The sequence below is a fragment of the Scyliorhinus torazame genome, chromosome 19, assembly GCF_047496885.1.
Source record: "Scyliorhinus torazame isolate Kashiwa2021f chromosome 19, sScyTor2.1, whole genome shotgun sequence".
Taxonomy (NCBI): domain Eukaryota; kingdom Metazoa; phylum Chordata; class Chondrichthyes; order Carcharhiniformes; family Scyliorhinidae; genus Scyliorhinus; species Scyliorhinus torazame.
Window position 1 is genome coordinate 106,377,859 of NC_092725.1, and position 27,676 is coordinate 106,405,534.

At 49.3% G+C, this 27,676-nt stretch overlaps 1 protein-coding gene across 6 annotated transcripts in view; it reads right to left on the bottom strand.

Annotated features, from left to right (window-relative positions):
* LOC140396409 (SLIT-ROBO Rho GTPase-activating protein 1) overlaps positions 1-27,676 on the bottom strand; it is a 312,310-nt gene that overhangs the window by 176,924 nt on the left and 107,710 nt on the right. For 5 of the 6 annotated variants that reach the window (XM_072485012.1, XM_072485011.1, XM_072485013.1 and 2 more), the window contains exon 2: positions 2,921-3,116. In XM_072485012.1, the coding sequence (XP_072341113.1) occupies positions 2,921-3,116 (196 nt within the window). Of the gene's footprint in view, positions 1-2,920; positions 3,117-3,639; positions 3,914-27,676 lie in introns of those variants that run through there. The other variant, XM_072485010.1, reaches the window with a different exon arrangement.

Consider the following 27,676-nt stretch of genomic DNA (forward strand, 5'->3'; position numbering starts at 1 on the left):
TGCCTCCCTACTTGCATGGTACAATTGAATAGGAGAACTACTCAACATGTTGCTTGTATAAAATAATTAATTTCCCTTAAAATAGAATGGAGAGCCCATAAATCATTCAGAAAGCTCTCAGTTAAAGTAGCTTTTCTGCAGCAAGTATAGGATTTTTTTTTTTTTTAAATGCTCCAAACTTCAGCAAAACTTTGAGTTGGAGAAAGAAAATCATGCATCCCAACAACTTCAACCTAGCAAAGCATCCTAAAGCTCATTCTGATAGCACGAGAGGGTTGTAGGTTCAAGCCTCACCCCAGAAACTTGAGCACAGGCCAGCTCTGAAAGAGGACCCGACTGGCAGTCTTTCAGATGAGACATCAAACCTATTAGATCCTGGGGCAGCACGGTGGTGCAGTCGTTAGCACTGCAGCCTCACGGCGCCGAGGTCCCAGGTTCGATCCCTGCTCTGGGTCACTGTCCGTATGGAGTTTGCACATTCTCCCAGTGTTTGCGTGGGTTTCGCCCCTACAACCCAAAGATATGGAGGCTAGGTGGATTGGCTGGCCACGCTAAATTGCCCCTTAATTGGAAAAAATTAATTGGGTACATTAAATTTATAAAAAAACAAACTAGCAGATTCTTGGGTGAATGTAAAAGATCCCCTGGCACTATTTGTGAAGAGAGCAGTGTTGAATCATAGAATATAATGCCCACAGTGTAGAAGGAGGCCATTCGGCCCAATGTGGCTGTACCAGCCGTCTGAAAGAGTACCCTACCTAGTCCCATTCGCCCACCCTATCCCCGTAACCCCACCTAGGGGCAACTTACCATGGCCAATCCATCTAACCTGCACATCTTTGAACTGTGGGAGGAAACCGGAGCACCCAGAGGAAACTCATGTAGACACTGAAAGAACGTGCAGACACTACACAGTCACCCGATGGTGGAATCAAACCTGGGTCTCTGGAGCTGTGAGGTGGCAGTGCTAACCACTGTGCCACCTTGCCGCCCCTCTGTTCTCCCTGTTGTCCTGCCATTTAACGAACATAACTGACGCAGATTATCTGAATGCTATCACTGTTTGTGGGAGCCTGCTGTGCCGGGAACTCTCCTCTCCTATGGTTCAACAGTGACTACAATTTCATTGGCTGTGCGGCGGGCGCGGCTGGAGGTTGTGAAATAAATTTAATAAATGCTTTTTACTTTTCCTCGTTCATCTACGATTCTCTCCATCATTTGGCCACACTGAGCAATTGCCGTGCCACACTCTCCTGATTCCAGTTTAACACATTTTGGAGTTGTACCTCTGGTTAGGACTGATCGTTTATCATACATGCAAGACAGCCTAAAACGCCTTTCTAAAATCCAGCACAGCAACCAATACTGCTTCTCCCTTAATGCTCAAGATTGGCGGCTTCATCAAAATAAAAACGTAATAGGTTTTGTCAGATCTAAGCTCCCCAGTACTGCATTGATGGCTGCTGCCCAAGAGAGCTGCTCTGTTGTGTTAACATTCTTTGGAGTCAGTTAATTCTACAATCCCTAAATCAAATTTGCTGAGTGTAAAAGCCAATCAGCTTCAACTGTAAAACAGCTTACAAAACATAATGTTCACTAATGCTCAGGAAACAAGCTGCCTTTTCTTCACAGCGGTTTTTGCGTAGGCTACTGCGGTAGAATCGGGTCTGGTAAAGGGACACGGATAAGGGGTTTCAGTTAGGTGTTTAATAGCAGTGTTTGAAATTATGGGTTTTTTTTATTTTGTGAAGCAAAGAAGAAGCTTTTTCCTCTAACTGGTGGTTCAGGAACCAGAAGAATCAGAAAGAAGTCTTACAACACCAGGTTAAAGTCCAACAGGTTTGTATCGAATCATTAGCTTTCAGAGCACTGCTCCTTCCTCAGGATTCACCCGAGGAAGGAGCTGTGCTCCGAAAGCTAGTGACTTCGAAACAAACCTGTTGGACTATAACCTGGTGTTGTAAGACTTCTTACAATGCTCACCCCAGTCTCACGCTGGCATCTCCACATCACAGAAAAATCAGAATTAAGAAAATTGGCAGAGGTGGTATGAACCGTACGATTCTCTGTCAGAAGGTAAAAGCACTTGAATTTACATTGTGACTTTCACAACATAGGACACTTTCCAACTCATGATATCCTCTTGAATTTGCAGTCCCCTTTGCAATGTAGGTGACATAACAGCAACATGATACTAAGCAGATCACCGGGGACCAGTTCAGCTCAGTTGGCCGGACAACTGATTCATGATGCAGAGCGAGGCTAACAGCAGCCGAGGTTATTCATGAAGGCCCCGCCTTCTCAACCTTGCCCCTCGCCTGAGGTGTGGTGATCCTCAGGTTAAATCACCACCAGTCAGCTCTCCCCTCTCAAAGGGGAAAGTAGCCCATGGTCATCTGGGACTATGGTTACTTTACTTTATTTACTAAGCAGATAATCTGTTCTTATTTTTTAAAGAAGTGATGATGATTGAGGGATGAACGTTGGCTGGGGTACCGGGGCTAATCCCCAAGCTCTTCTTTAAGATGGTTCATGGCATTTATCAAGTCCACCGGTGACCCACAAACCTCTGATTCAAGAGTAAACTGTCCACTTAAGAAAACAAAACACCAAAGTTTGCCACTAAGTTTTCACCTGTTCCCGAACAATTTAGAAAAGAACACATAAATTAGCCAGATTTCCGACAGCTTTTAATGTATCGTCAGCCGCCATCCATCAGTCTTGCTTTACTAGCGGGAACGCAGTTGCTGCTTTGAAACAATCCCCGAAACTTATGTGTATTTAATGGCGAAAACACACACTGAATGCATGACTATGTCATTGTTAAGATTCTCAGGTAAAGAACCTGGCACACGGATCAGAAGAAAAGATAAATCCAGGCATTTTAAATCCTGGGCCTCACACGAGGAAAAGCTCTTACTTGTACTGCTGATGGTCCTTTGTACTGCGAGTTTTCGCCATGAATCTTTCAGCCAGTTTCTCCAAGTTTCGGGAATACTCCATTTCGATTTCGGACTTCTTGCGAAAGAAATCCTGGAGATCCTGGAGGAGTTGAACCCTCATCTCCGTCTGCTGCTCCAAGCATTTCAACTGCTCGACTAACTGAGTGCGGATTTCTGTAAGAAAACATTGGAAGAACAGGTTAGCAGCCTCATCATTTTTTCTTTTAAATAGCTAACGGTAACGGATGACAGCACCGATCATTTTAAACGGCTGCTCACATTGGGTGCTGACTGCACCTAGACATCTTAGCCTTTTTCAAGAGATTGAAGCTGTAAAGTTGCAGATTAGGCAATTCCTGTTGCTTTGAAAAAGAGACAGGACATTCTTTGGTTATGGAAAATGTGCCAAAACAATCGAACGATTCTTCACACAAAACGCATTCTCCCGTCCGAATCATGCTGTTCCTTTCAACCAACCGGTCTCGGCTTGAAGTTATTATGAGTCAAATCTCTCAATTGATACATGAACAGACACTAATAAGCTGCAAAAGTCCTTCAACAGCAGCCACAGTGCCTGGTAAGCAACTTTAGATTGGTGACAATTATTCACTTTGCAGGAACATTAATAGCAGATTATTAAACATTAATTGGCTTGGCGCAAGTGGCTGCAGAACAGCAGACTGTAAAGCACTGATACCTTTAAGCTTTCCCGTAAAGTGTTTTACGTGTCTCATTATCCTTTCTGCCAAGCTCCAGTCGTATCCCGCAAATATGTAATGATGCTAGCTTTGACTGCAGCAAATCCTACTTAGCTTGGTGAACGAGGAGAGACCAAATTAAAAGCAATAATAAAATGAGAAAAACGTTATTGGGTGAAGCCCATCACGTGACAAAGAGTGGATGTGTACCAGGGAAAATAAATGATTATTTGAACTCTCCAATTGCCGGGGCTTTTACCAAAAGTTCATTTAACGGTAATCTCTGAACAAAAAGGCATGCTGCACACAGTCCGAAGTTTCAGCCAGCGAGTTCAGAACTGCGAGGCAAAAAGAGAAAGGGTGGAATGCGAGGAACAGCCCTCATCTCTAAAAGCAATGGCCTTAAAAAACACTGGAAAGCTGCTGATGCAGCAACACTGTATGAATTGCAATAGAGATCACAATAAAGGAGGAGGTTGTTGACATTGACAATTCATGCTGGGCCGATACTTAAAGTACAATTTTATCAGAGGAGGAAGACTCAATTCACTTCTGTTCAAATTAAGATACAATACATCTTTATTCCAACACAGGCAGCAGGTTTGGCTGCAAAAACAATTTAACACTTGTACATTCACCACACTTGGTAATGTTTCCTGATCGCAATTCATCAACTGTACTTCATTGGGCAGATTGTTAGACGCTACAAGCTCAAACGTCTTTATTCCTTAATCTGAAAAACATTTGTCCTTCATGAATTTACTAACTTCCAGGGCGGCACGCGGCACAGTGGTTAGTACTGCTGCCCGAGGCGCTGAGGACCCGGGTTTGAATCCCCGCCCTGGGTCATTGACCTTGTGGAGTTTGCACATTCTCCCAGTGTCTGCGTGGATTTCATCCCCACAACCGAAAGATGTGTGGGTTAGGTGGATTTACCACGCTAAATTGCCCCTTAATTGGAAAAAAATAATAATTGGGTAATCTAAAAATAATTTTTTTAAATTACTAGCATCTCCCATTCGCTTTGTTTGTGGTAGAAAATATGTGTCAGTTGTGGCTCAGTGAGTGGCGCTCCTGCCTCGGAGTCGGAAGGCTGTGGCTTCAAGTTCCCCTTCTAGCGATTTTAGCCATTCTTGGCTAACACTCCCAGTGCAGTACTGAGGGAGTGCTGCACTGTCAGAGGTGCCATTTTGCCGAGAATGTGACTAGCGCTGTCCCACAAGGATCTGCATTGGTGTCTCAACTAGTTATTAACAGCTTAAATGACCAGATAGAAAGTCACGTATCCTGGTTAGCCAATGGTGGAAAGGTAGGCCATATTATAAGCTGTGCAGGGGGAAGCATAAAACTACAAAGACATATTAATAGATTAAGTGACAAAACTGTGACAAATAGATTTCAATTTGGGCAAAATATGAGGCGGTCTACTGAAAAACAGATAGAAAGGTGTGCTTTCAAAATGGTGAAACGCTAGAAAAAGTGGAGGTCCAAAGAAGCTGAGGGAACCAGGTACATCATTCAATAAAATATTATGAATAACACAGAAAATAATCAGAAAGGCTAATGGGGTGCTGGTCTTTATATCTAGAGGACTGGAATACAAGTGATTGAAGAAATGCTGGTTAGGCCGCACCTGCATTGGAAGGACGTATTGCCCTTCGAGGAAGTTCATGACAGATTTGCGAGAACCATAGCTGGACTCAAGGGTTAAATTATAAGAAGAGATTTCGCAAAACTAGGTCTGTCCTCTCTGGAATTTAGATGTTTGATTGAAGTTTTCAAGATATTCAGGGAAATAGAGATGGTAGATAAAACAAAACTATTTCCGCTGGTTTGGGAGACTATGGATAGGGAAGCACAGTCTAAATATTAGAAACAGACTTTTCAGGGGTGAAATCAGGAAACATTTCTACACACAAAGGGAGGTAGGAGTTTGGAACTGTCTCCACAAGCAGCAATAGATGTTGGGTCAATTGTTGATTTTAAAACTAAGACTGATATAGTTAGGAAAATAAAGGTAGTTTTAAGGGAATTAGATTTGTATTGGTAAACATATACAAAGTACAGTTTTAAGTGGATTTAATTTAATGTTCCTGCAACTGGAAGGGTAAAACTGAGAGTTAGGTTCATGCTGGGAATAGGCATTTGTAAGTGTGGGGATTGGTTTCAATTCCAACCGTGATTTAGGAGTGGCACAGTGGTTAGCATTGGGCGGCACGGTGGCACAGTGGTTCAGGGACCAGTTCCAACCTAGGTGACTGTGAAGTTTGCACTTTCTCCCCCTGTCTGCGTGGATTTCCTCCCACAGTGCATGTCAGGTGGATTGGCCATGCTAAATTGTCCCTTAGGGTGGGCTTGCAGGAATAGGACAAAGGATTCAGCTGAGGTAAAATGGTCTTTAAAGGGTCGGTGCAGACTGATGGGCCGAATGGCCTCCTTCTGCACTGTAGGGATTCTATGATTCTACTGTGCTTAGAGAGGGCTATGGCGTGAAGGGTAAATAAACAAGCATTGGTTACTTAGTAACTGGGATCTTCTACGGTAGAGAAGCTTTTAGTTTCGTTAATTTGATGGCAGTTGGAGATAGGGAATGAGAGAGAAGGCAGTTCTCACAGCTCTGCTAGTAGCAGTTGGTTTTAAAAAACTAAAGAGGGAACAGCTCTCTCAGCCTTTTAGAAGGAAAGCCATACTACGGGATGCTGGAAACCTAAAGTCTAGCTAGTTAAGAATAGAAATTTCAATTACGTCTGGATTAACAAAACAGGGGAATCTGGGAACTAGAACAGTATTGTTTGCTGTTCAGTAAAGTCACAGAGAGTTGAAAAAGCATTGGAATCACTACAGTTTGGGAGACATGGGGCGCAATCCAATTGCCACGCATGCCTGAAAGTCAGCTCACCGCGGTGCAGCATGGCCGATAAAAGCCAGGCGAAGCCGCTCCCGGGATCTAGCCAGCTTGCAACACCGGTGATCTCGCGAGACGTTGCAATGTAAATCCCAAACATTTTTGGCAAATCTGCTTATTAAAGCAAGTCTCACTCTAATGGGCTGATTCCCATCTATCCCCTTTGCCTCGGAGACCTTGAGCGAGCATGGTTTGGTACCCGTCTTCACAAACGGTGACCAGACGGAATGGCACTCAAGGAGGTTTCCCTGGGGATTGGAAGCCCCCAGCTGCATGCCCTTTGGGCAGGATGGTGCCATGTGGGCACCCTGGCACAGTCACCCGAGTGCAAGCCTGGCACTGACAAGGTGTCACAGCTGGCTGGCATGGCTTGGCAGTGCCAAGCTGCCATTTTTGCATGACCGGGCTGGGGTGCCCTGCGTAGGTGTGGAGGAGGGGTGGGGGAAGAGCCGGGAGTGTATCTTACCACAGTCATCTTGTGTTTAAAAGGGACTTTGTGTATTAATGGGACTATTGTAGTTTAAGATGTACTTTGTAATCCCTGTTAATTTTAAATTCTGTGCCTAATTGTTAAGCTAAAGGGGAGTAAAGCAGTATTGTATAATAATCCACCTTTCATGTTTAATTAATGTTTTATCCTCGTTGTTAAAAATGTGACTCTGGTCCTGCACGCATTAAAAAAAGAAAATGTTACGGCCTTTTGAGCCAGGATTCCATTCTCGGATCTTCCCGTCCAGTCCTATCAACTGGAATTGACAAATGCAGGTACGTCGCAGGTCAGACATCTTTTTTATTCATTCTTGGGATGTGGGCATCACTGGCTGGGTCAGCATTTGTTGCCCATCTCAGACGGCATTTAAGAATCAACCACATTTCTGTGGATCTGGAGTCCCAGTGTAGGTCAGGTCAGGTAAGGACGACCGATTTCCTTTCCGAAAAGTACATTCGCAAACCGGAATGGTTTTTATGACAGTGACGTTCCATATTTTTATGAATTCAAATTTCACCATCTGCTGAGGTGGGATTCGAACACAGGTCCCAGAAGGTTACTCTGGGTCTCTGGTTTACAAGTTCGGTGACAATACCCCTGAGCCACTGCCTCCCTAATCTCATTGAATGGTGGAATAGGCTCGGGATGGGAAGAGCTTTTTTTTTATTCGTTGATAGGATGTGGGCGTCGCAGGCTGTGCCAGCATTTATTGCCCATCTCTAATTGTCCTTCAGGGCAGCTAAGTGTCAACCACATTGCTAAATGGCCTCCTTCTGTTCCTATCTTCCCGTGAAGCACTTGACATGACCTGAAGTTGTGGAAGATACGAGTCTTTACTTTCTTTATAAGGCAATGGATAAATTAGAAACACTCATTTCATAACAGACATTCCTTACAAAAGCACAAATGAACCGCATTTTAAAAAAATAAAATATCATAAGTTAAAATGCCAGCCAGTACATTAAAATAGGCCATAATTGAAGCTTCTGCATTCGCATGATGGCGGAGTGAGGATGTGAAAAGAGCGGTTTTGATGAATGTCAAGGCTTTCTGCTGACACCGTAAATACTGGAGAAAAATGCACCAGAATCAGAAATTTTGCATTGAGTGGAGCTCCTGTGAGGTGGGACAGAGGGCAAAAGCCACACTGCTGGCTAAACAAACATGGCACCATCATTTCTCTGTTTGCCTTCAGTGAATCAAGTAAGTGGATCAACAGGAGCTGCTGACCACAGAGTCTGTAACAATTGCTCAGAGCTGATAATCGCAACAATGATATGTCCGCCAGATCATTAATGCTTCATGGTCATCACCTCTGCAGTTGCTCTCATTTAACCGGAGTGGGGATTTTGTATCATTATTACTTAGTTAAATAGGAAGCTGTTACAGAAATTCCGGGAGTGAGAAATGGTTCTGGTCTAAGCCACTACATGCCAAAGTGAACCAACACATTATCTGTTGCTTCTTCCCAAACCCTCACTGGTAATCACCCAAGATTCACCCTCTGGCTCAGCTGATATCTCAATCATGGAAATATGGGATTGATCCAATGTTTATGCCAACCTCATCCCATACATTTCAGAGTCCCTTCCTCGCGGCACTTGGTGTGTACTTCCACCACATGCAGCGGTTCAAGAAGGTGGCTCATCCACCAGCTACTCAAGGGCAAGTTCATATGAGTGACAAATGTTGGCCTAGACAGTGATGCTCACATCCCATGAAACTTACAAAGTAAAAGGATAACTAAAGGCAGGCAATGTACAAAAGACTGGAAAATAGGACAGACGTCCAAGTGTATAAGGGTATTTTCAAATAGTTTGTAAGTTCAGAAGATATTGGAGCAGGATTAGGCCATTTGGCCCATCGGGTCTGCTCTGCCATTCTATCATGGCTGATGTGTTCCTCATCTGGGGCGTCATTCTCCGACCCCCCGCCGGGTCGGAGAATGGCCGTTGGCCGCCGTGAATCCCGCCCCCGCCCCCGCCGAAGTCTCCGGTACCGGAGATTGGGCAGGGGCGGGAATCGGGCTGCGCCGGTTGGCGGGACCCCCCGCTGGATTCTCCGGCCCGGATGGGCCGAAGTCCCGCCCAGGAATTGCCTGTCCCGCCGACGTAAATCAAACCTGGTATTTACCGGCGGGACCAGGTGGCGTGGGCGGGCTCCGGGGTCCTGGGGGGGGCGCGGGGCGATCTGACCCCGGGGGGTGCCCCCACGGTGGCCTGGCCCGCGATCGGGGCCCACCGATCCACGGGCGGGCCTGTGCCGAGGGGGCACTCTTTCCCTTCCGCCTCCGCTACGGCCTCCACCATGGCGGAGGCAGAAGAGACTCTCCCCACTGCACATGCACAGGAAACTGACAGCGGCCGCTGACGCTCCCGCGCATGCGCCGGGAAACTGACAGCGGCCGCTGACGCTCCCGCGCATGCGCCGGGAAACTGACAGCGGCCACTGACGCTCCCGCGCATGCGCCGCATTTCCGCGCCAGCTGGTGGGGCAACAAACGCCATTTCCGCCAGCTGGCGGGGCGGAAATCCCTCCGGCGTCGGCCTAGCCACTCAATGTTGGGGCTAGGCCGCCAAAGATGCGGAGCATTCCGTACCTTTGGGCCGGCGCGATGCCCGTCTGATTGGCGCCGTCTTTTGGCGCCAGTCGGCGGACATCCCACCGTTGGGGGAGAATTTCGCCCCTGTTATCTACAATGCTACCAAGAGCTGGATTGCAAAATCAGCCAGAGCATCTTCTCCCTCGAACACATGACCTAGGAGCAGGAGTAGGCATTTTAGCCTCCCAAGCCTAAACACCTTTATTGTGCTCATGGCTGATCCCATCCTGGCCTCAACTCCACCGTCCTGCCCGGTCTCCATAACCCATCAACTCATTACCAATTAAAAATCTGTCTAACTCCTCCTTAAATTTACTCACTCTCCCTGCAATCACCACACTGGGATAGTGAATTCCATAGATTCACAACCCTTTGGGAGAAGTAGTTTCTCCTCAAATTGGTTTTAAATTTGCTACCTCTTATTCTAAGACTATGGGACGGAATTCTCCCCCCCCCCCCCCCCACCACCACCACCACGCCGGGTGGGAGAATCACCCGGGCGCCGCGCGAGTCCCGCCACGCCTCCCTGACGCCCGCACGCGATTCCCCCACCAACCCAAACTGGTGCAGCGCGAATCATGGCTGGCCGCTGGGAGAATCGCCGCTTGCTGTTGGTGACGGGCGAGTGGCGATTCTCCGGCCCGGATGGGCCAAGCGGCCTGCCCAACGCGACAGGTTCCCTCCGGCGCCGTCCACACCTAGTCGCTGCCGGTGGGAATGCTTGGGGTGGGGGGGGGGTTCTTGCACCGGGGGGGGGCTCAAAAGGCGCCTGGCCCGCGATCGGAGTCCACCGATCAGCGGGCCGGCCTCTCTGAAGGAGGACCTCCTTTCCTCCGCTGCCCCGCAAGATCCATCGGACATCTTCTTGTGGGGCGGCCCCGGGGAGGACGGCAACCGCGCATGTGCGTCATTTACGCTGCGCCGGTCACGTTATTTACGCGGCGCCAAGGCCCGGCGCGCGTAAATGATGTGGCGCTGCACCCAGCACCCCGGGGACTGGGAACACTCCGGTTTTCACTCCGGCGTTGGGACTTAGTCTCCCGATGGGAGAATTGCGCCATGACCTCTCATTTTAGAATGCCACATAAGAGGAAGCATCTGCTTCACATATACTTTATGTTTACCTTTTAGCATGTATACCTCAATATGATCTCCCCTCATTCTTCTAAACTCAAGAGTATATGCCTAAACTGTTCAATCTCAACTCATACGACAAACCCCTCATCTCTGGAATCAATAAGTGAACCCCTCTGAAGTGACTCCAATGCCACTGCATCTTTCCTCAAAAAAGGGGACTAAAACTGTGCACAATACTCCGGGTGCGGTCTTACCAATGCCTTGTACAGTTGCAACAACCCTTCCTTACCTTTACAATCTATTCCTTTAGCTATAAATGCCAACATTCCATTCACTTTCTTTATTACCTGCTGCACCAGTTTGCTCGTTCTCTGTGTCTCATGCACGAGGACACTTATCCCGACTCTCTGTCTCCTGTCCGACAGCCAGCCTTCTATCCAAGCTGATAAATTACCCCAAATCCCATGTGATCTCACCTTGTGAATTAACCTCTTGTGTGGCACCTTACCAAACGCTTTTCGGAAGTCCAGATATACTACATCTACAGGGTCTCCATTATCCACTTTGCTTGTTACATCTTCGGAGAACTCTAGCAAATTAGTCAAACATGATTTGCCCTTCATAAAACCACGCCAACTCTGATGGATAGTGCTTTGGCTTTCTAAAGGTTCTGATATTACATCCTTGATAATTGATTCTAACAGATTTCCAACATTAGATGTTAAACTAACTGGTCTGTAATTACCCATATTCTGCCTCCTTCCCTTTTTGAAGAGGGCGTTACGTTAGCATTTTTCCAATCCACTGGAACCTTTCCAATGTCCAGGGAATTTTGGAATATTACAACCAATGGATCCACTATCTCTGCTGCCACTTCCTTTAACACCCTAGGACGTAGGCCATCAGGCCCGGGGATTTGTCTGCCCTCAATCTCAATAGTTTGTTGAGTACCGTTTTCCTATTGTTAAAAGTTCCACCCTTTCTATTAGCTCTGAATTGCCTGTTCCTACAGGAATGGTACTAGTGTCCTCCACCATGAAAGCTAAGGCAAAGTATTGATTTAACATCTCCATCATTTCTGTGTTCCCCACTAATAACTCACCAGTTTCATCTTCCAAGGCACCAACATTCACCGTAGCAACTCTCTTCCATGTTATGTACCATAGAAACTTTTGCTATCTTTTTTGATATTCTGCAATAGTTTTTTCAGTAATTTACGTTCGCTCTTTTTATAATTTTTGAGCATCCCTTTGTTTATGTTTGAAAGTTTCCCAATCTCCGAGCCTGCCACTGGTCTTTGCAATATGGTACACCTTGGGTTGGATTCCCCGCACCCTCGCGCCAAAATCGCTGCCGGCGCGGGGGTGGAGAATCGATGCTCCCGCAAGAAATCGGGACCGGCGCCGGGTCACCGATTCTGTGGGCCCCGAAAAGCGGTGTACCTAGGGCCATTGCCAGAGGCCCGCTCCGACATCCTCCGCCTGCACCCGGCCGAAGTCCCGACGGCGTGGGCCGGTCGGGATACTCCCTGGTCTCCCTGTAACCACATTTCAGTAATCCCCACCGTCATAACCTTTTGTTTCTACTTGCGCTGTTAGCTCATTAAGTTTGTTATGGATGCTTTCCTCGGTTGAAATTTGCCTTGTTTACATCGACTATACATCAAAGAGACAGGCCATTCTGCCCAACAGATCAATACTGGAATTTGTGTTCCATGCAAACCTTCTCCCACTCCTCTTCATTGGATTCAGCCAACATATCCTTCAATTCCTCTTTCCCTCATCACACTCAACCAACATATCATCCATTAGCTCTTTCCCCCTTGTTGCTTTACCGCTCTTCCCCTTAAATGCATTTATTGTAAGTTTACGAAGCAAATCTCGGCCCTGTCATTGGTGCGACACTAGGTCCAGAGAACCAGGCAGCATAACTCTCCTGCTACCTGGGTCAGCAGCACAGGCAGGGAAGACAGGACAGCCTCCTGGCGGGCGAGGATCAATCCCACCCGCCACCCCCCCTGCGGGGGATTAGGGTGACCTTGGTTTTTGGTCTTGCTTCTGTGTCAACATTTTCCACTGTAGGTTACCTTATCAGCATTTCCCATTGAACTCTGTCATACTGCATTGGCAGGCCTGCGGGGGCACCATTGAAGGAGGGGGGGGGGGAGCTGTTCTGAGATTTCCTACTACTCAGTTTCTATTTTGTGTATTTGAAGCCGACAAGCATCAGCTGACTGTGGATAACACCAAGGGCACTTTCCTAGTGTAACAAAGTAGTGCATCCAACGCACCCAAGACCACAACAAGCACCACAGAAAATACATAACCTCCCACCGACAGACATTAATAAATGGAAAAATAGTCTGGGATCGGGACTTGAAGCCAAATGCCTTTGACTCAAGAGGCAACCACGCAGCCCCGAGAATCACAGTTGAATGTGAAACTGGTTATATAATCACGGGAACTAAAAACCACAACTTTGCTCTCAGTAAGACTCTTAAAGTAGATGAACGAGATCGACTCGCCTCAATGGGGACAAAATAGACAAGGCAGAAAATGATTGCATGGTTTTGTTGCAGTGTTCCGTGAAATATAACCTGGCAGCATAATGGTCCAATCACAGGGTATGCAGCAGTGTTCCGGATTGAGTCCCATTTAATCAGAGAAGCCTGTCATACATCACGATCCATCAACACATCTTCTGCCAGCACTTAAATAAAACATTGATTCAAACCAGAATTAAATTTGCCTTCCCCCAATTCCACCTATGTCACATGGGTTCTTCAAGGACACAAATACATCTCAAGGTTCAGTAAACACTCAATCAATATTGATGAACGTAGGAGGTTACCTCGGGGTGCCACACATGGGGGTGCCACACATGTAACACAATTGGGCCAAAGAGTGAAAATGAGGAAGCGGGAGTAGAGGAAGGGTGTGCATGAGGGGAAAAATGGCAAGAAAAGAGAAAAGGAAGGCAAGGAGGGCAATCACAGAGCGAAGGAGGAGAAGCACAAGAAGGCAAAGGTGAGGGCATGTTGCGATCAACCAGTTCAGACGAAACCTTAACTCCGTTTCTCTCTCCACAGATGCTGCCAGACATGTCGGGTTTTTCTAGCACTTTCTATTTCTATTTAAGGTCATGTTGGCATCAAACAACTGACCCTGCCACTGTTTTTACATCCCATCAAATTGGTTTCCAACTCATCCACCGCATTGGCAATTTGAGAAGGGCAGAGCCAATGACATCCTTTGACTGGCAACTGCAAGACGCCAATTCTCTTCAACCTCTTTGATCTTTCTGCAGCGTTTGACACACTTAACCACTCCATCCTTCTTCACCGTCTCTCCTTCGAGATCTGACTCTGTGGCATAGGCCCAGTCTTGTTCTTTCCTGTCTGTCCGAGTGCTGGCTGCATATCTGCTGTCATGGCTGCAAGTAGGGTGACCACTCCGGAGGCCACCAATACCAGAAACCAATACCATCTGTAGACAGCAGGTAGCACAGTGATTAGCACTGTTGCTTCACAGCGCCAGAGTCCCAGGTTTGATTTCTGGCTTGGGTCAGTATCTATGCAGAGTCTGCATGTTCTCCCTGTGTCTGCGTGGGTTTCCTCCGGTTTCCTCCCACGAGACCCAAAAGACTTGCTGTTTGGTAATTTGGACATTCTGAATTCTCGGTTACCCGAACAGGCTACGGAATATGGCGACTAGGGGCTTTGCACATTAACCTCACTGCAATGTTAATGTAAGCCTACTTGTGACAATAACGATGATTAAAAAATCACATGTTGAGAAACACCAAGGGAGGGGTGGGTGTTCGAGGTGTGAGGGAAAAAAATGAAAGCCAACTTTTTTTCTGTGTTCCAGTCACTTAGTGGCTGAAGATGGAGAAAAGGACGGAGTACAGGCCCCTCCCACTGCTTCACTGAGGTAAGTGACGTAAGGCACAAAATACTGGGCATAAAGCCAACCACTGCTGGACAGTGGGCAGACTGACTGGTATAAATCCACATGTCTGGCAACACTACCTGGAAGGGCCATATAAGGTGTGCCCCCAGGCTCCATCTATGGCCTTGGCGATCGGATTCTTGGACATGAGGTCAGCTTGCCAAATAATGTGCAGCTCTCAATTCCTCAACCACAATGGGGCTGACAGGAAGTCCTAGATGAGTCCTCATCCAACATCAAGGTCAAAGTTACAATGTTTGGCATCCACCAAAAATGCCCTAGCTTCATCTCCCAGCTCCCTTGCCCTTTTCAGGCAAATTAAGCAACAATGCGCAATAACTTGGTCCTTCCTGACTTTGAGCACATTGTCCAGTCCTGCAGAGAAAGCAAGAGGAAGAAAATGAGAGCAAGTGAATAGAAAATTAGTTAGCAGAAGCATAAATAGGCCAGAGAAAAAGAAAAGAGCAAGAATGCGAGGGAACCAGAAAGCAAGAGAGAGAGAGTGAGAGAGAGCAAGAGTGAGAAGACATGAGGGCGAGAGAATGAGAGAACACAAGGGCGAGAAAGCAAGAGAGACAGTGCAAGAACGAGTGCAAGAGAAAGCATGAGCAAGAGCGAGTAAGAGAGTGAGAGGGAGAGAAAGAAAGTGAAAGGGCGAGTGAGCATCGGAGAGCAAATGAGCATGGGTGAGAAAGTGAGCAAAAGTGAGACAAAGCTTTATATTTATATAGCACCTTTCAATGCCACTAGATGTCACTTCTCAGCCAATGAAACACCACAGCTAGTTTGTGCATAGCAAGCTCTCAAACTGTAACGTGATAATGTTTTAATGATTGTGACGGAGGGTGAATTTTGGCCAGGACACCAGGAGAAAGTGCTGCCCTTCTTCAAAGTAGTGGCCACGGGATCTTTATTCATCCACATGAGGAGACAGATGCGACTTGACTTCAACATCTTATCAAAAAATGGGAGGGGGACAAGGGTCAGGAAGGCGAGTCATGCACAGTAACAGCAGCCGCAGTCTGATACGAAAGCGTCAGTTTGTGCAGGACATTAATCACAAAACAATATCTTCAGAAATATTCCACCCATGAATCCCTATTAAGCTTCATGAATCACCATTAAACTAGCTCATGTGTCAGCATCCCCAATGTCAAATCCATAGCAGGCACCCAGCAATCAATGTTCTGATGTCTCTCCCCGGCAGGAGATAGAATCACAGCTCTTTTAAATAAAAACAATATTTTAAAAGAATTAAGGGAGTCTCACTTTTCTTATAACCTCAGCACGTTTCAGAATTATTTGCTCTGGGTGTATTTTATCTCACATTCTCTTTATAAAGGCTTGTGTTCTTGTACCACATAAACACGATACATGACAAAGCGGTTGATCATTCTGATGAATGACTATGAGTCAATGTACAAGTCACAATAGCTATGCTGCTTTTTGGGGGGAGATGGGTTCCTCGGTCTCAGTCTGTGGTTTAGTTCTCAGTAACTACCCACTTCCTCTGCCTCTCTGATTGGGGAAGGTGCATTGTTTGATGTGGTACTCAGCTGTACAGATCAGATAGACAAGGCCTGGTGTGAGATGGAGTGAGTTGATCTCAACCATACAAAACAAAAAATTGATGTTAGCATCTCTGGCTGAGGAAAGGATGGGGTTTAGACAACTCGGGTCAGCCAGATACCTCTTTGAAAATCATGATTGATAACCACTGTTGGGTGCATCTAGATGTTGTATCTCATGGGGGAAAGCTAGGTGTGGGTCTAAGTTTAACAGATCTCTCAAAAAGCTGGCACAGCACTGACAGGCCGAGCGGACTGCTTCAGTCCTCTATAATTATAAGAAAGGACCAAGCTCAGTGGTAACTGGTATTCACTAGTTGGGTTCAAACTCAATCAATAGCTGGGGAGAAGTGGACAAGCTACTGAAGAGGATACAAAGCCTGTGATGCTATCTTCACTTGACCTTGGGGTCAGCAATGGCTCAGTTCATCTCATTCTCACCGAAGTTGGAAGTTTGTGGGTTCAAGTGCCATCCCAGAGATGTCGAGCATAAAATCTAGGATGACCCTCCGGTGCAGTGCTGTGGGTATGTTTTACTGAGAGAGTGCTGCACAGTTGGAGGTGCTGTCTTTCAGGCGAGACGTTATCCGTTCTGCCCTCTCAGTTGGATGTAAAATATCCCATGACTCTATTTCAAAGAGGAGCTGTAGAATCATCCTCATTGTCATCAGTTATTCCTCAAGCAACATTGCTAAAAGCAGATAGTTTGGTCATGCATCTTACTGCTGTTCAGGGACCTCATGCGTAACTTGGCTGCACATTAAAGCATTAAGGCCTGGAAGTATGCGATGCCAGTTTCTCTACACGCCATCCTAAGAGTTTGTGGAGAACGCATCACTGCTGACACTGTCTGCCCCGCAGTAGTCATTAAAGCTCCAATAAGCGTCTGTCCCTTACTCCCACCTCAGAGTTCTCTAGCCCCTGCAGCACCGGAAGCGGCAATGGACAGGATTGGGACTGAAAACTGTCTCCCAGAACCCAAAGGAGGGATTTCATAGCTCTTCCAGTCGGTGCAATCTTCCAGTCCCTAGAAGGAAACAGCCCCCCCCCACCCCCCGACGACCGCTGGAAAACATGCCGCGGGGGAGCAGGTAGAAAATCCTGTCCTACGTTATGAGAATCCAGAATCAGGTACGTTTTGGGGTCTCTGGGCAGGAGGTGGAGGTGAGGCCCAGGGCATTGGGCAAAGTGGGGTAGGAGTGTTGATCGAAAGGTTGGGGTGGGGGGGGCTGCACGCACCAGACCTACTAGGGTAGAAGATTCCCAATGTTGAAGGGAGGCTGCTGATGGACCCCCCGCTCCCCGGCTTTCATGCCCAAGGCCTGATGATGGTTAATTCCCCCCCAAACAAGAATATCCCCATAACTCCTCCCACCAGCCTGACAATTATGGCTGGGTGGGAACCGCCCATTGGGTGATCAATAATTGGCCACTTAAGGACCTCAAATGCAGCACAGGAATGCAGGCCAACCTAGGCCTCAACCATCCAAGGGCAAAATTGTACAGCAGCCAGGGCAGACAAGAGCCCAGTGGGAAGTCCATCCGAGAAACCTTATAATAGAATCATAGAATCCCTACAGTGCAGAAAGAGGCCATTCAGTCCATCGAGTCTGCACCAACCCTCTGAAAGAGCATCCTACCTAAACCCACGCCCCACCCTATCCCTGTAACCCAGTAATCCAGTAACCCCATCCAACATTTTTAGACACTAAGGGTCAATTTAGCATGGTCAATCCACCTAACCTGCACATCTTTGGACTGTGGGAAGAAACCGGAGCACCCGGAGGAAACCCACGTAGACAGACAGGGGGAGAATGTGCAAACTGCACACAGAGAGTCACCCAAGGCTGGAATTGAACCTGAGTCACTGTTGCTGTGAGACAGCCGCGTTAATCACTGTGCCTTACGGTCACTCAACGGTCTACAAACCCACTGGCCGGGGGGGGGGGGGGAGTGGAGATGTAAAATTCTGCCCCAATTTTAATTTAGAAACACTATATAAATGCAAACATTTCTTCCAGCAGGATAAATAACAATGTTTCCACATAAGATCACCATTAGTTCCATACAGCTAAACAATAAAGAGTCCTACGAATAATGTGCATGCCACTGTTTCCGATATCTTTGCGTAATCTCTCATTGTTGAAACAGTCCTGATAACGTCCACCGAGACACTTCCATGAACTTTACATTGTCATGAGCAGAATCCCATTTTTCTACTTCATTAAATGCAGATTGACACTTTGTTTTGTAGGTTTAAATAGGTCAAGTTAAAAATACAATTCTCAAAATGAATCTGTAGTGGTAAAGTTGCGTACAGGGATATTTCATTACAAGTCAAGATATAAAACAAATGATCTTGACAATATTCGCCGCAGCCCTACCCCTGCCCAGAAATATAAGCGCTTTAATTAAATTTAAGACTCCTGAATAAACAAAAACTACAGGATTAATAAATCAATGTTTTATTTTCAGAAGTAACCCATGAATAGCGTGGGCTTACAAACCAGTTGTTCAGTTTTCTTTTCCAACCTTTAGGCTGTTATTGTTGGAACAGTGGCAAGAAAGAGGTAATTCAATAACGGTCAATGTATTGTTCAATTATTCTGTGTTTGATTGAGATAGTCTGGTAATTGATCTATGCTCACTGCATTTGATTGGTTAAGCCTGGGTGTGGACTCTCAGCAAAGTAAACAGACACCGCAGAAGCTATTGGAAGTTTGAGCTGTCAGCACAAGTGCAGACAATTTGCAATTGCAGAGACATTTTAAAACTCTTGTAAATAAACCTTTTGCACACTTAGCGACTAATATCTCTCTGCATAGCTCGGGGTTATTTCTACGTTTGGAACAAAGGGAGACAGTTAGAAGATTCAGCGCAAGAGACTTAGGAAAATGATTAGCCATTTATTTTGTCGCACGTAGCAGTTTGCGAGGCTGTGGTAACCCGAGGCAGTGATTAAAGCAGAATCCATATCAGGTCTGGGGAGAGGGGGGGAGAGGGAGAAAGGGAGAGAGTTAAAAACGTTTCATAGAACATCAAACAGTACAGGCCCTTGGGTCCACGCTGTTGTGCCGACTATTTATCCTAATCTAAGATCAACCTAACCTACACCCTTCAATTTACTGCTGTCCATGTGCCTGTCCAAGAGTCACTTAAATGTCCCTAATGACTCTGACTCCACCACCTCTGCTGGCTGTGCATTCCACACACCCACCACTCTCTGTGCAAAGAACCAACCTCTGACATCTCCCCGATACCTTCCTCCAATCACCTTAAAATCACCATGACAGCCCTGGGGAAAAGTCTCTGGCTATCCACTCTATCCATGCCTCTCATCACCTTGTACACAAGTCACCTTTCTTCCTTCTTCGCTCCAGTGAGAAACGCCCTAGCTCCCTCAATCTTTCTTCATAAGACATGCTCTCCAGTCCAGGCAGCATCCTGGTAAATCTCCTCTGCACCCTCTCCAAAGCATCCACAACCTTCCAGGTCAATAGCCTTTCATCAGAGTGGAGAACTGGAGAGATGAGTAGCTTTAAAACAGGAAGTGAGCCAGGGAAATGGGATGGGGTGGAGCAGCAAGGGGAAGGGTGAGCAGCAAAGGGCATGGGCGTTTAAACAACAGAAGTGATGATGGTGTTAGGGCAAGGGGATGAACATCGGAACAAAAAAAACAAAAGAAGTGGTTCCAGAGGAGGTAGAAGTGACTTCAACAAAATAGCAGAGTGGAGGGAGTGATGGGAAACTCAACAAAGTGGAGAGGGTCATCACACCACAGGATGGAAGAGCTTAAAATTGGTCTCAACATTCAATGAATTGCAAACAAAACTCTCATTATCACTTAACTTGCATTCCGAGTCACTCTTCCCATTCTATCTACAAGCTTATATTTAACAATATACGGGTAGAGCCATATTCTAACATTATAGTCCTACAACTCTTGGTTTTTGAAAAACCTTATAAGACCATAAGACCAAGGAGCGGAAGTAAGGCCATTCGGCCCATCGAGTCCACTCCACCATTCAATCATGGCTGATTTTAACTCCATTTACCCGCTCTCTCTCCATAGCCCTTAATTCCTCGAGAAATCAAGAATTTATCAACTTCTGTCTTAAAGACACTCAACGTCCCGGCCTCCACCGCCCTCTGTGGCAATGAATTCCACAGACCCACCACTCTCTGGCTGAAGAAATTTCTCCTCATCTCTGTTCTAAAGTGACTCCCTTTTATTCTAAGGCTGTGCCCCCGGGTCCTAGTCTCCCCTGCTAATGGAAACAACTTCCCTACGTCCACCCTATCTAAGCCATTCATTATCTTGTAAGTTTCTATTAGATCTCCCCTCAACCTCGTAAACTCCAATGACTATAATCCCAGGATCCTCAGACATTCATCGTATGTTAGGCCTACCATATACATGACCATATAGTGTAACCTCTCTTCTATATTGGTACAGTAAAGGGACCCTCCATTCAATGGAAATGCATGGCACTGGATTTCAGTTGCTGTTTTATCCAAAACATACAATGGTGGTTTTGAAGTGGGGGGAGGAGTGAAAGAGTGGTGCAGGGGTGCTGGAAATAGGATCAGCACTATTTCTATTTCCTTTCTCACATGGTTTGACACTGGAAAACAGGAAACGCGATCACAGATGTGTTCCGGACGGCAGTGTTCTAAATATACTTTAGCCACCTCTTTCCGTAATTCTATTCTGCTTCCTTCCACTTCCTTCCATGTCTCAGATTGTGGCAGCAACCGGCCCTTTGATCTGTCCTGGCGACGAGGCATTCTGTCGTGCTGGAGGCCCCTGGAGTGCGGTGGTGCGTGAGCAAAATGGGACAGCGTGGGTCCACAGTAACACTTGGATTCCAAAACAAACACAAGCTGTAACTCCAGCACACTAGGGTATGTGTCTATGTGACGTTGTGTGGAAGCACAAGCAAGAAGCTTGGAACCAGGGCTTTGGAGAGAGAGAGAGAGAGAGAGACGCATAGACAGAGACAAACAAATGTAAGAGAGCGATAGAGACACACACATACATACACACTCACACAAACAGCCAGAGATATTGAAAGAGAGACACAGACAGTATGGACACAATTTACTGGCCACATCCTGCTGGAATTCAAGTGGGACACCGCCCATAGATCCCGGGAGAGGCCTGTCCCGGGAGATCTAACCAGGCCTCAAGATGTCGTGATCTGGACCCCGCCCACAATGGGCAGAATCCAGTCTCGCAAGGTTAAGCGAGTTAAAAACCCACTCAGTCGTGCTGACTCCGGATTAAACGCCACTATTGGCCTCGCCATGGAGACCCCACCCGGGTGTCCATTAGTACTGGTCCCCAAAACGTGAACCGGGGAAACTGCACTTGGGGTGGGTGGGGGGGGGGGGGGGGGGGGGGGGGGGGGGGGGTCTCCCAGGCGATCGGAGGCCCCCAGGTGGTCGGCCTCTGGCCAGGCTGGCACCCAGGCACCTTGGCACTGTCGGCCTGACATCCAGGCAGCGTCACCTGGGTGACACCCTGGCACTGCCGGAATGCCCAGGTGGCACTGCCAGGCAGAGCCAAGCTGGAATTATCCCGTGCCAGGGTTCGGGAGTCAATATGTGGTGGAGTGCGGTGTGGCTTGAGGATCCCCCAACAGGTGAGCTGGAGTGTTCGGGGAGTATACAGACTCCCCTAAAAATGGTGCCCGATCACTTCCAGCACAGAGGAGCTCTGCTTGTTGGAGCCGCTCAGTGCAGGATATGAGGCTAAGTGTGGCCTCCCAGCGGGGTGGTCACTGCTGGGGGCAGAGAGAAGAGTGCCGTTTAATAGCGGGGCTGTCCCCATCGCTTGATTCCTGCCCAAAACGGATTATTTTTCCTCAGTTAAATCGCCACCTATATATATTCTATTTAATGTATTTATGTAAAAAGAGGGGGGAGACATGCCTTCACACGCGTACGCCAGTGAATTTAATGCCCTCCCTCCCCATGTTGAGTTTGATGTGGGGGATCGAGTGGGAGAGTGGGACCCTGCTGCCTTCCTGCGTTCACCTCGATTAGGTCCTTGGCGGGAAGCCCATGCACCCACTTCCCGCCCTGCCACCCACTGATGCCCATAAATGGGTGGTTATTTTAAAAACTAAATTTAGAGTACCCAATTATTCCAATTAAGAGGTAATTTAGTGTGTCCAATCCACCTACCCTGAGCATCTTTGAGTTGTGGGGGTGAGACCCACACAAACACGGGGAGAATGTGCAAACTCCACACAGACAGTGACCCAGAACCGGGATCGAACCTGGGACCTTGGCGCTGTGAGGCAGCAATGCTAAAATCACTGTGCCACCTTGCCAGCCCTCTTAAATGGGTAATTAAGGTTCACATTAATGCCTCTTCCTGCCTCCGTTAGAATTAACCCAATGAGGGGCAGGGGCTTTCCATGCCAACTTGTGCAGATTGCTTGCAGTGGGTCACTTGTTGTCAGGCACTCAGTCCCTCATAGTGAGGGGACTGTCAGTGGGAAGGCAGCTGTCCGTTGTCCTTGTGACCAATCCTCTTTTGACATCCTCCTGGGCCTGGATTCTGGTGGGCCAGTTAGCAGCAGCTCCCACAGCCCCAGTGAGAGAGAGTGTGAGAGAGAGAGAGAGACAGACAGACAGACAGAGGGCAGGGTGTGTGAGAGAGACAGAGAGAGAGAGAGAGAGACACACAGTGAGGGCAGGAAGAGAGCGAGAGAGAGAGAGAGGGTGCGGGATGCAAGACAGCAAGGACGAGGGGTGCGAGTGGGCGAGGACGAGGTGTGCGAGTGGGCGAGGACGAGGTGTGCGAGTGGGCGAGGACGAGGGGTGCGAGTGGGCGAGGACAAGGGGTGCGAGTGGACGAGGACGAGGGGTGCGAGTGGGCGAGGACGAGGGGCGCGAGTGGGCGAGGACGAGGGGTGCGAGTGGGCGAGGGCAGGGAGAGAAAGCGGAGAGAGAGCGAGAAAGAGCGAGAGGGTGGGGAGAGGGCGAGAAAGAGCGAGAGGACGGGGACAGATGAAGAGAGCGAGGGCGGGGAGAGAGAGAAGAGAGAGGGCGGGGAGAGAGATGAAGAGAGTGAGGGCAAGGAGACGAAAGAGGGATCTCAACCCCACAACCCAAAAATGTGCAGGGTAGGTGGAGTGGCCACACTAAATTGCCCATTAATTGAAAAAAAATGCGTACTAAATTATATATTATTTAAAATAGTGAGGGCACAGAGAGAGAGGGGGCAGAGAGAAGGAGGGCAGAGAGAGAGGGGGCAGTGAGAAGGAGGGCAGAGAGAGAGAGGGGGCAGTGAGGAGGGCAGAGATAGGGGCAGTAAGAGGGGGCAGAGAGTGAGATGGGGCAGAGAGAGAGGGGGCAGTGAGGAGGGCAGAGATAGGGGCAGTAGGAGGGGGCAGAGAGTGAGATAGGGGGCAGAGAGAGGGGGGCAGAGAGAGGGGCAGAGAGAGAGTGGGCAGTGAGGGGGAGCAGTGAGAAGGGGCAAAAAGAGAGACATGGGGCAGTGAGAAGGGGCAGAGAGAGGGATGCGGCAGTGAGAAGGGGCAGAGAGAGAGAGAGAGAGAGAGATGCGGCAGTGAGAAGGGGCAGAGAGAGAGAGAGAGAGAGAGATGGGGCAGTGAGAAGGGGGACAGAGAGAGAGATGGGGCAGTGAGAAGGGGCAGAGAGAGAGATGGGGCAGTGAGAAGGGGCAGTGAGAGAGAGATGGGGCAGTGAGAAGGGGCAGAGAGAGAGATGGGGCAGTGAGAAGGGGCAGAGAGAGATGGGGCAGTGAGAAGGGGCAGAGAGAGAGATGGGGCAGAGAGAGAGAGAGATGGGGCAGTGAGAAGGGGGCATAGAGAGAGATGGGGCAGTGAGAAGGGGCAGAGAGAGAGAGATGGGGCAGTGAGAAGGGGCAGAGAGAGAGATGGGGCAGTGAGAAGGGGCAGTGAGAGAGATATGGGGCAGTGAGAAGGGGCAGAGAGAGAGATGGGGCAGTGAGAAGGGGCAGAGAGAGAGAGATGGGGCAGTGAGAAGGGGGCATAGAGAGAGATGGGGCAGTGAGAAGGGGCACAGAGAGAGAGAGAGAGAGAGAGATGGGGCAGTGAGAAGGGGCAGAGAGAGAGATGGGGCAGTGAGAAGGGGCAGAGAGAGAGATGGGGCAGTGAGAAGGGGCAGAGAGAGAGATGGGGCAGTGAGAAGGGGCAGAGAGAGAGAGAGAGAGAGAGAGAGAGATAGGGCAGTCAGAAGGGGGACAGAGAGAGATGGGGCAGTGAGAAGGGGCAGAGAGAGAGATGGGGCAGTGAGAAGGGGCAGAGAGAGAGATATGGGGGCAGTGAGAAGGGGCAGAGAGAGAGATATGGGGGCAGTGAGAAGGGGGACAGAGCGAGATGGGGCAGAGAGAAGGGGCAGAGAGAGAGAGATGGGGGCAGTGAGAAGGGGCAGAGAGAGAGATGGGGCAGTGAGAAGGGGGACAGAGCGAGATGGGGCAGAGAGAAGGGGCAGAGAGAGCGATGGGGGCAGTGAGAAGGGGCAGAGAGAGAGAGAGATGGGGCAGTGAGGAGGGGGCAGAGAGAGAGATGGGGCAGTGAAAAGGGGCAGAGAGAGAGAGAGAGAGAGAGATGGGGCAGTGAGAAGGGGCAGAGAGAGAGATGGGGCAGTGAGAAGGGGCAGAGAGAGAGATGGGGGCAGTGAGAAGGGGCAGAGAGAGAGAGATGGGGCAGTGAGAAGGGGCAGAGAGAGATGGGGCAGTGAGAAGGGGCAGAGAGAGAGATGGGGGCAGTGAGAAGGGGCAGAGAGAGAGAGAGAGATGGGGCAGTGAGAAGGGGGCAGAGAGAGAGATGGGGCAGTGAGAAGGGGCAGAGAGAGAGAGAGAGAGAGAGAGATGGGGCAGTGAGAAGGGGCAGAGAGAGAGATGGGGCAGTGAGAAGGGGCAGAGAGAGAGATGGGGCAGTGAGAAGGGGCAGAGAGAGAGATGGGGGCAGTGAGAAGGGGCAGAGAGAGAGAGATGGGGCAGTGAGAAGGGGCAGAGAGAGAGATGGGGCAGTGAGAAGGGGCAGAGAGAGAGATGGGGGCAGTGAGAAGGGGCAGAGAGAGAGAGATGGGGCAGTGAGAAGGGGCAGAGAGAGATGGGGCAGTGAGAAGGGGCAGAGAGAGAGATGGGGGCAGTGAGAAGGGGCAGAGAGAGAGAGAGATGGGGCAGTGAGAAGGGGGCAGAGAGAGAGATGGGGCAGAGAGAGAGATGGGGCAGTGAGAAGGGGCAGAGAGAGAGAGACGGGGCAGTGAGAAGGGGCAGAGAGAGAGATGGGGCAGTGAGAAGGGGGCAGAGAGAGCGATGGGGCAGTGAGAAGGGGCAGAGAGAGAGAGATGGGGTCAGTGAGAAGGGGCAGAGAGAGAGAGATGGGGCAGTGAGAGAGATGGGGGCAGAGAGAGAGATGGGGCAGTGAGAAGGGGCAGAGAGAGAGAGATGGGGCAGTGAGAAGGGGCAGAGAGAGAGATGGGGCAGAGAGAGAGAGATGGGGCAGAGAGAAGGGGCAGAGAGAGAGATGGGGCAGAGAGAGAGATGGGGCAGAGAGAAGGGGCACAGAGAGAGAGATGGGGCAGTGAGAAGGGGCAGAGAGAGATGGGGGCAGTGAGATGGGGCAGAGAGAGAGATGGGGCTGTGAGAAGGGGCAGAGAGAGATGGGGCAGTGAGAAGGGGCAGAGAAAGAGAGAGACGGGGGCAGTGAGAAGGGGCAGAGAGAGAGAGATGGGGCAGTGAGAAGGGGCAGAGAGAGAGATGGGGCAGTGAGAAGGGGCAGAGAGAGAGAGATGGGGGCAGTGAGAAGGGGCAGAGAGAGAGATGGGGGCAGTGAGAAGGGGCAGAGAGAGATATGGGGCAGTGAGAAGGGGCAGAGAGAGAGATGGGGCAGTGAGAAGGGGCAGAGAGAGAGAGAGAGATGGGGCAGTGAGAAGGGGCAGAGAGAGAGAGAGAGATGGGGCAGTGAGAAGGGGGCAGAGAGAGAGATGGGGCAGTGAGAAGGGACAGAGAGAGAGAGAGAGAGAGAGAGATGGGGCAGTGAGAAGGGGGACAGAGAGAGATGGGGCAGTGAGAAGGGGCAGAGAGAGAGATGGGGCAGTGAGAAGGGGCAGAGAGAGAGATGGGGCAGTGAGAAGGGGCAGAGAGAGAGAGAGAGAGAGATGGGGCAGTCAGAAGGGGGACAGAGAGAGATGGGGCAGTGAGAAGGGGCAGAGAGAGAGATGGGGCAGTGAGAAGGGGCAGAGAGAGAGAGAGAGATGGGGCAGAGAGAAGGGGGTCAGAGAGAGATGGGGCAGTGAGAAGGGGCAGTGAGAGAGATATGGGGCAGTGAGAAGGGGCAGAGAGAGAGATGGGGCAGTGAGAAGGGGCAGAGAGAGAGAGATGGGGCAGTGAGAAGGGGGCATAGAGAGAGATGGGGCAGTGAGAAGGGGCACAGAGAGAGAGAGAGAGAGAGAGATGGGGCAGTGAGAAGGGGCAGAGAGAGAGATGGGGCAGTGAGAAGGGGCAGAGAGAGAGATGGGGCAGTGAGAAGGGGCAGAGAGAGAGATGGGGCAGTGAGAAGGGGCAGAGAGAGAGATGGGGCAGTGAGAAGGGGCAGAGAGAGAGATGGGGGCAGTGAGAAGGGGCAGAGAGAGAGAGATGGGGCAGTGAGAAGGGGCAGAGAGAGATGGGGCAGTGAGAAGGGGCAGAGAGAGAGATGGGGGCAGTGAGAAGGGGCAGAGAGAGAGAGAGAGATGGGGCAGTGAGAAGGGGGCAGAGAGAGAGATGGGGCAGTGAGAAGGGGCAGAGAGAGAGAGACGGGGCAGTGAGAAGGGGCAGAGAGAGAGATGGGGCAGTGAGAAGGGGGCAGAGAGAGCGATGGGGCAGTGAGAAGGGGCAGAGAGAGAGAGATGGGGTCAGTGAGAAGGGGCAGAGAGAGAGAGATGGGGCAGTGAGAGAGATGGGGGCAGAGAGAGAGATGGGGCAGTGAGAAGGGGCAGAGAGAGAGAGATGGGGCAGTGAGAAGGGGCAGAGAGAGAGATGGGGCAGAGAGAGAGAGATGGGGCAGAGAGAAGGGGCAGAGAGAGAGATGGGGCAGAGAGAGAGATGGGGCAGAGAGAAGGGGCACAGAGAGAGAGATGGGGCAGTGAGAAGGGGCAGAGAGAGATGGGGGCAGTGAGATGGGGCAGAGAGAGAGATGGGGCTGTGAGAAGAGGCAGAGAGAGATGGGGCAGTGAGAAGGGGCAGAGAAAGAGAGAGACGGGGGCAGTGAGAAGGGGCAGAGAGAGAGAGATGGGGCAGTGAGAAGGGGCAGAGAGAGAGATGGGGCAGTGAGAAGGGGCAGAGAGAGAGAGATGGGGGCAGTGAGAAGGGGCAGAGAGAGAGATGGGGGCAGTGAGAAGGGGCAGAGAGAGATATGGGGCAGTGAGAAGGGGCAGAGAGAGAGATGGGGCAGTGAGAA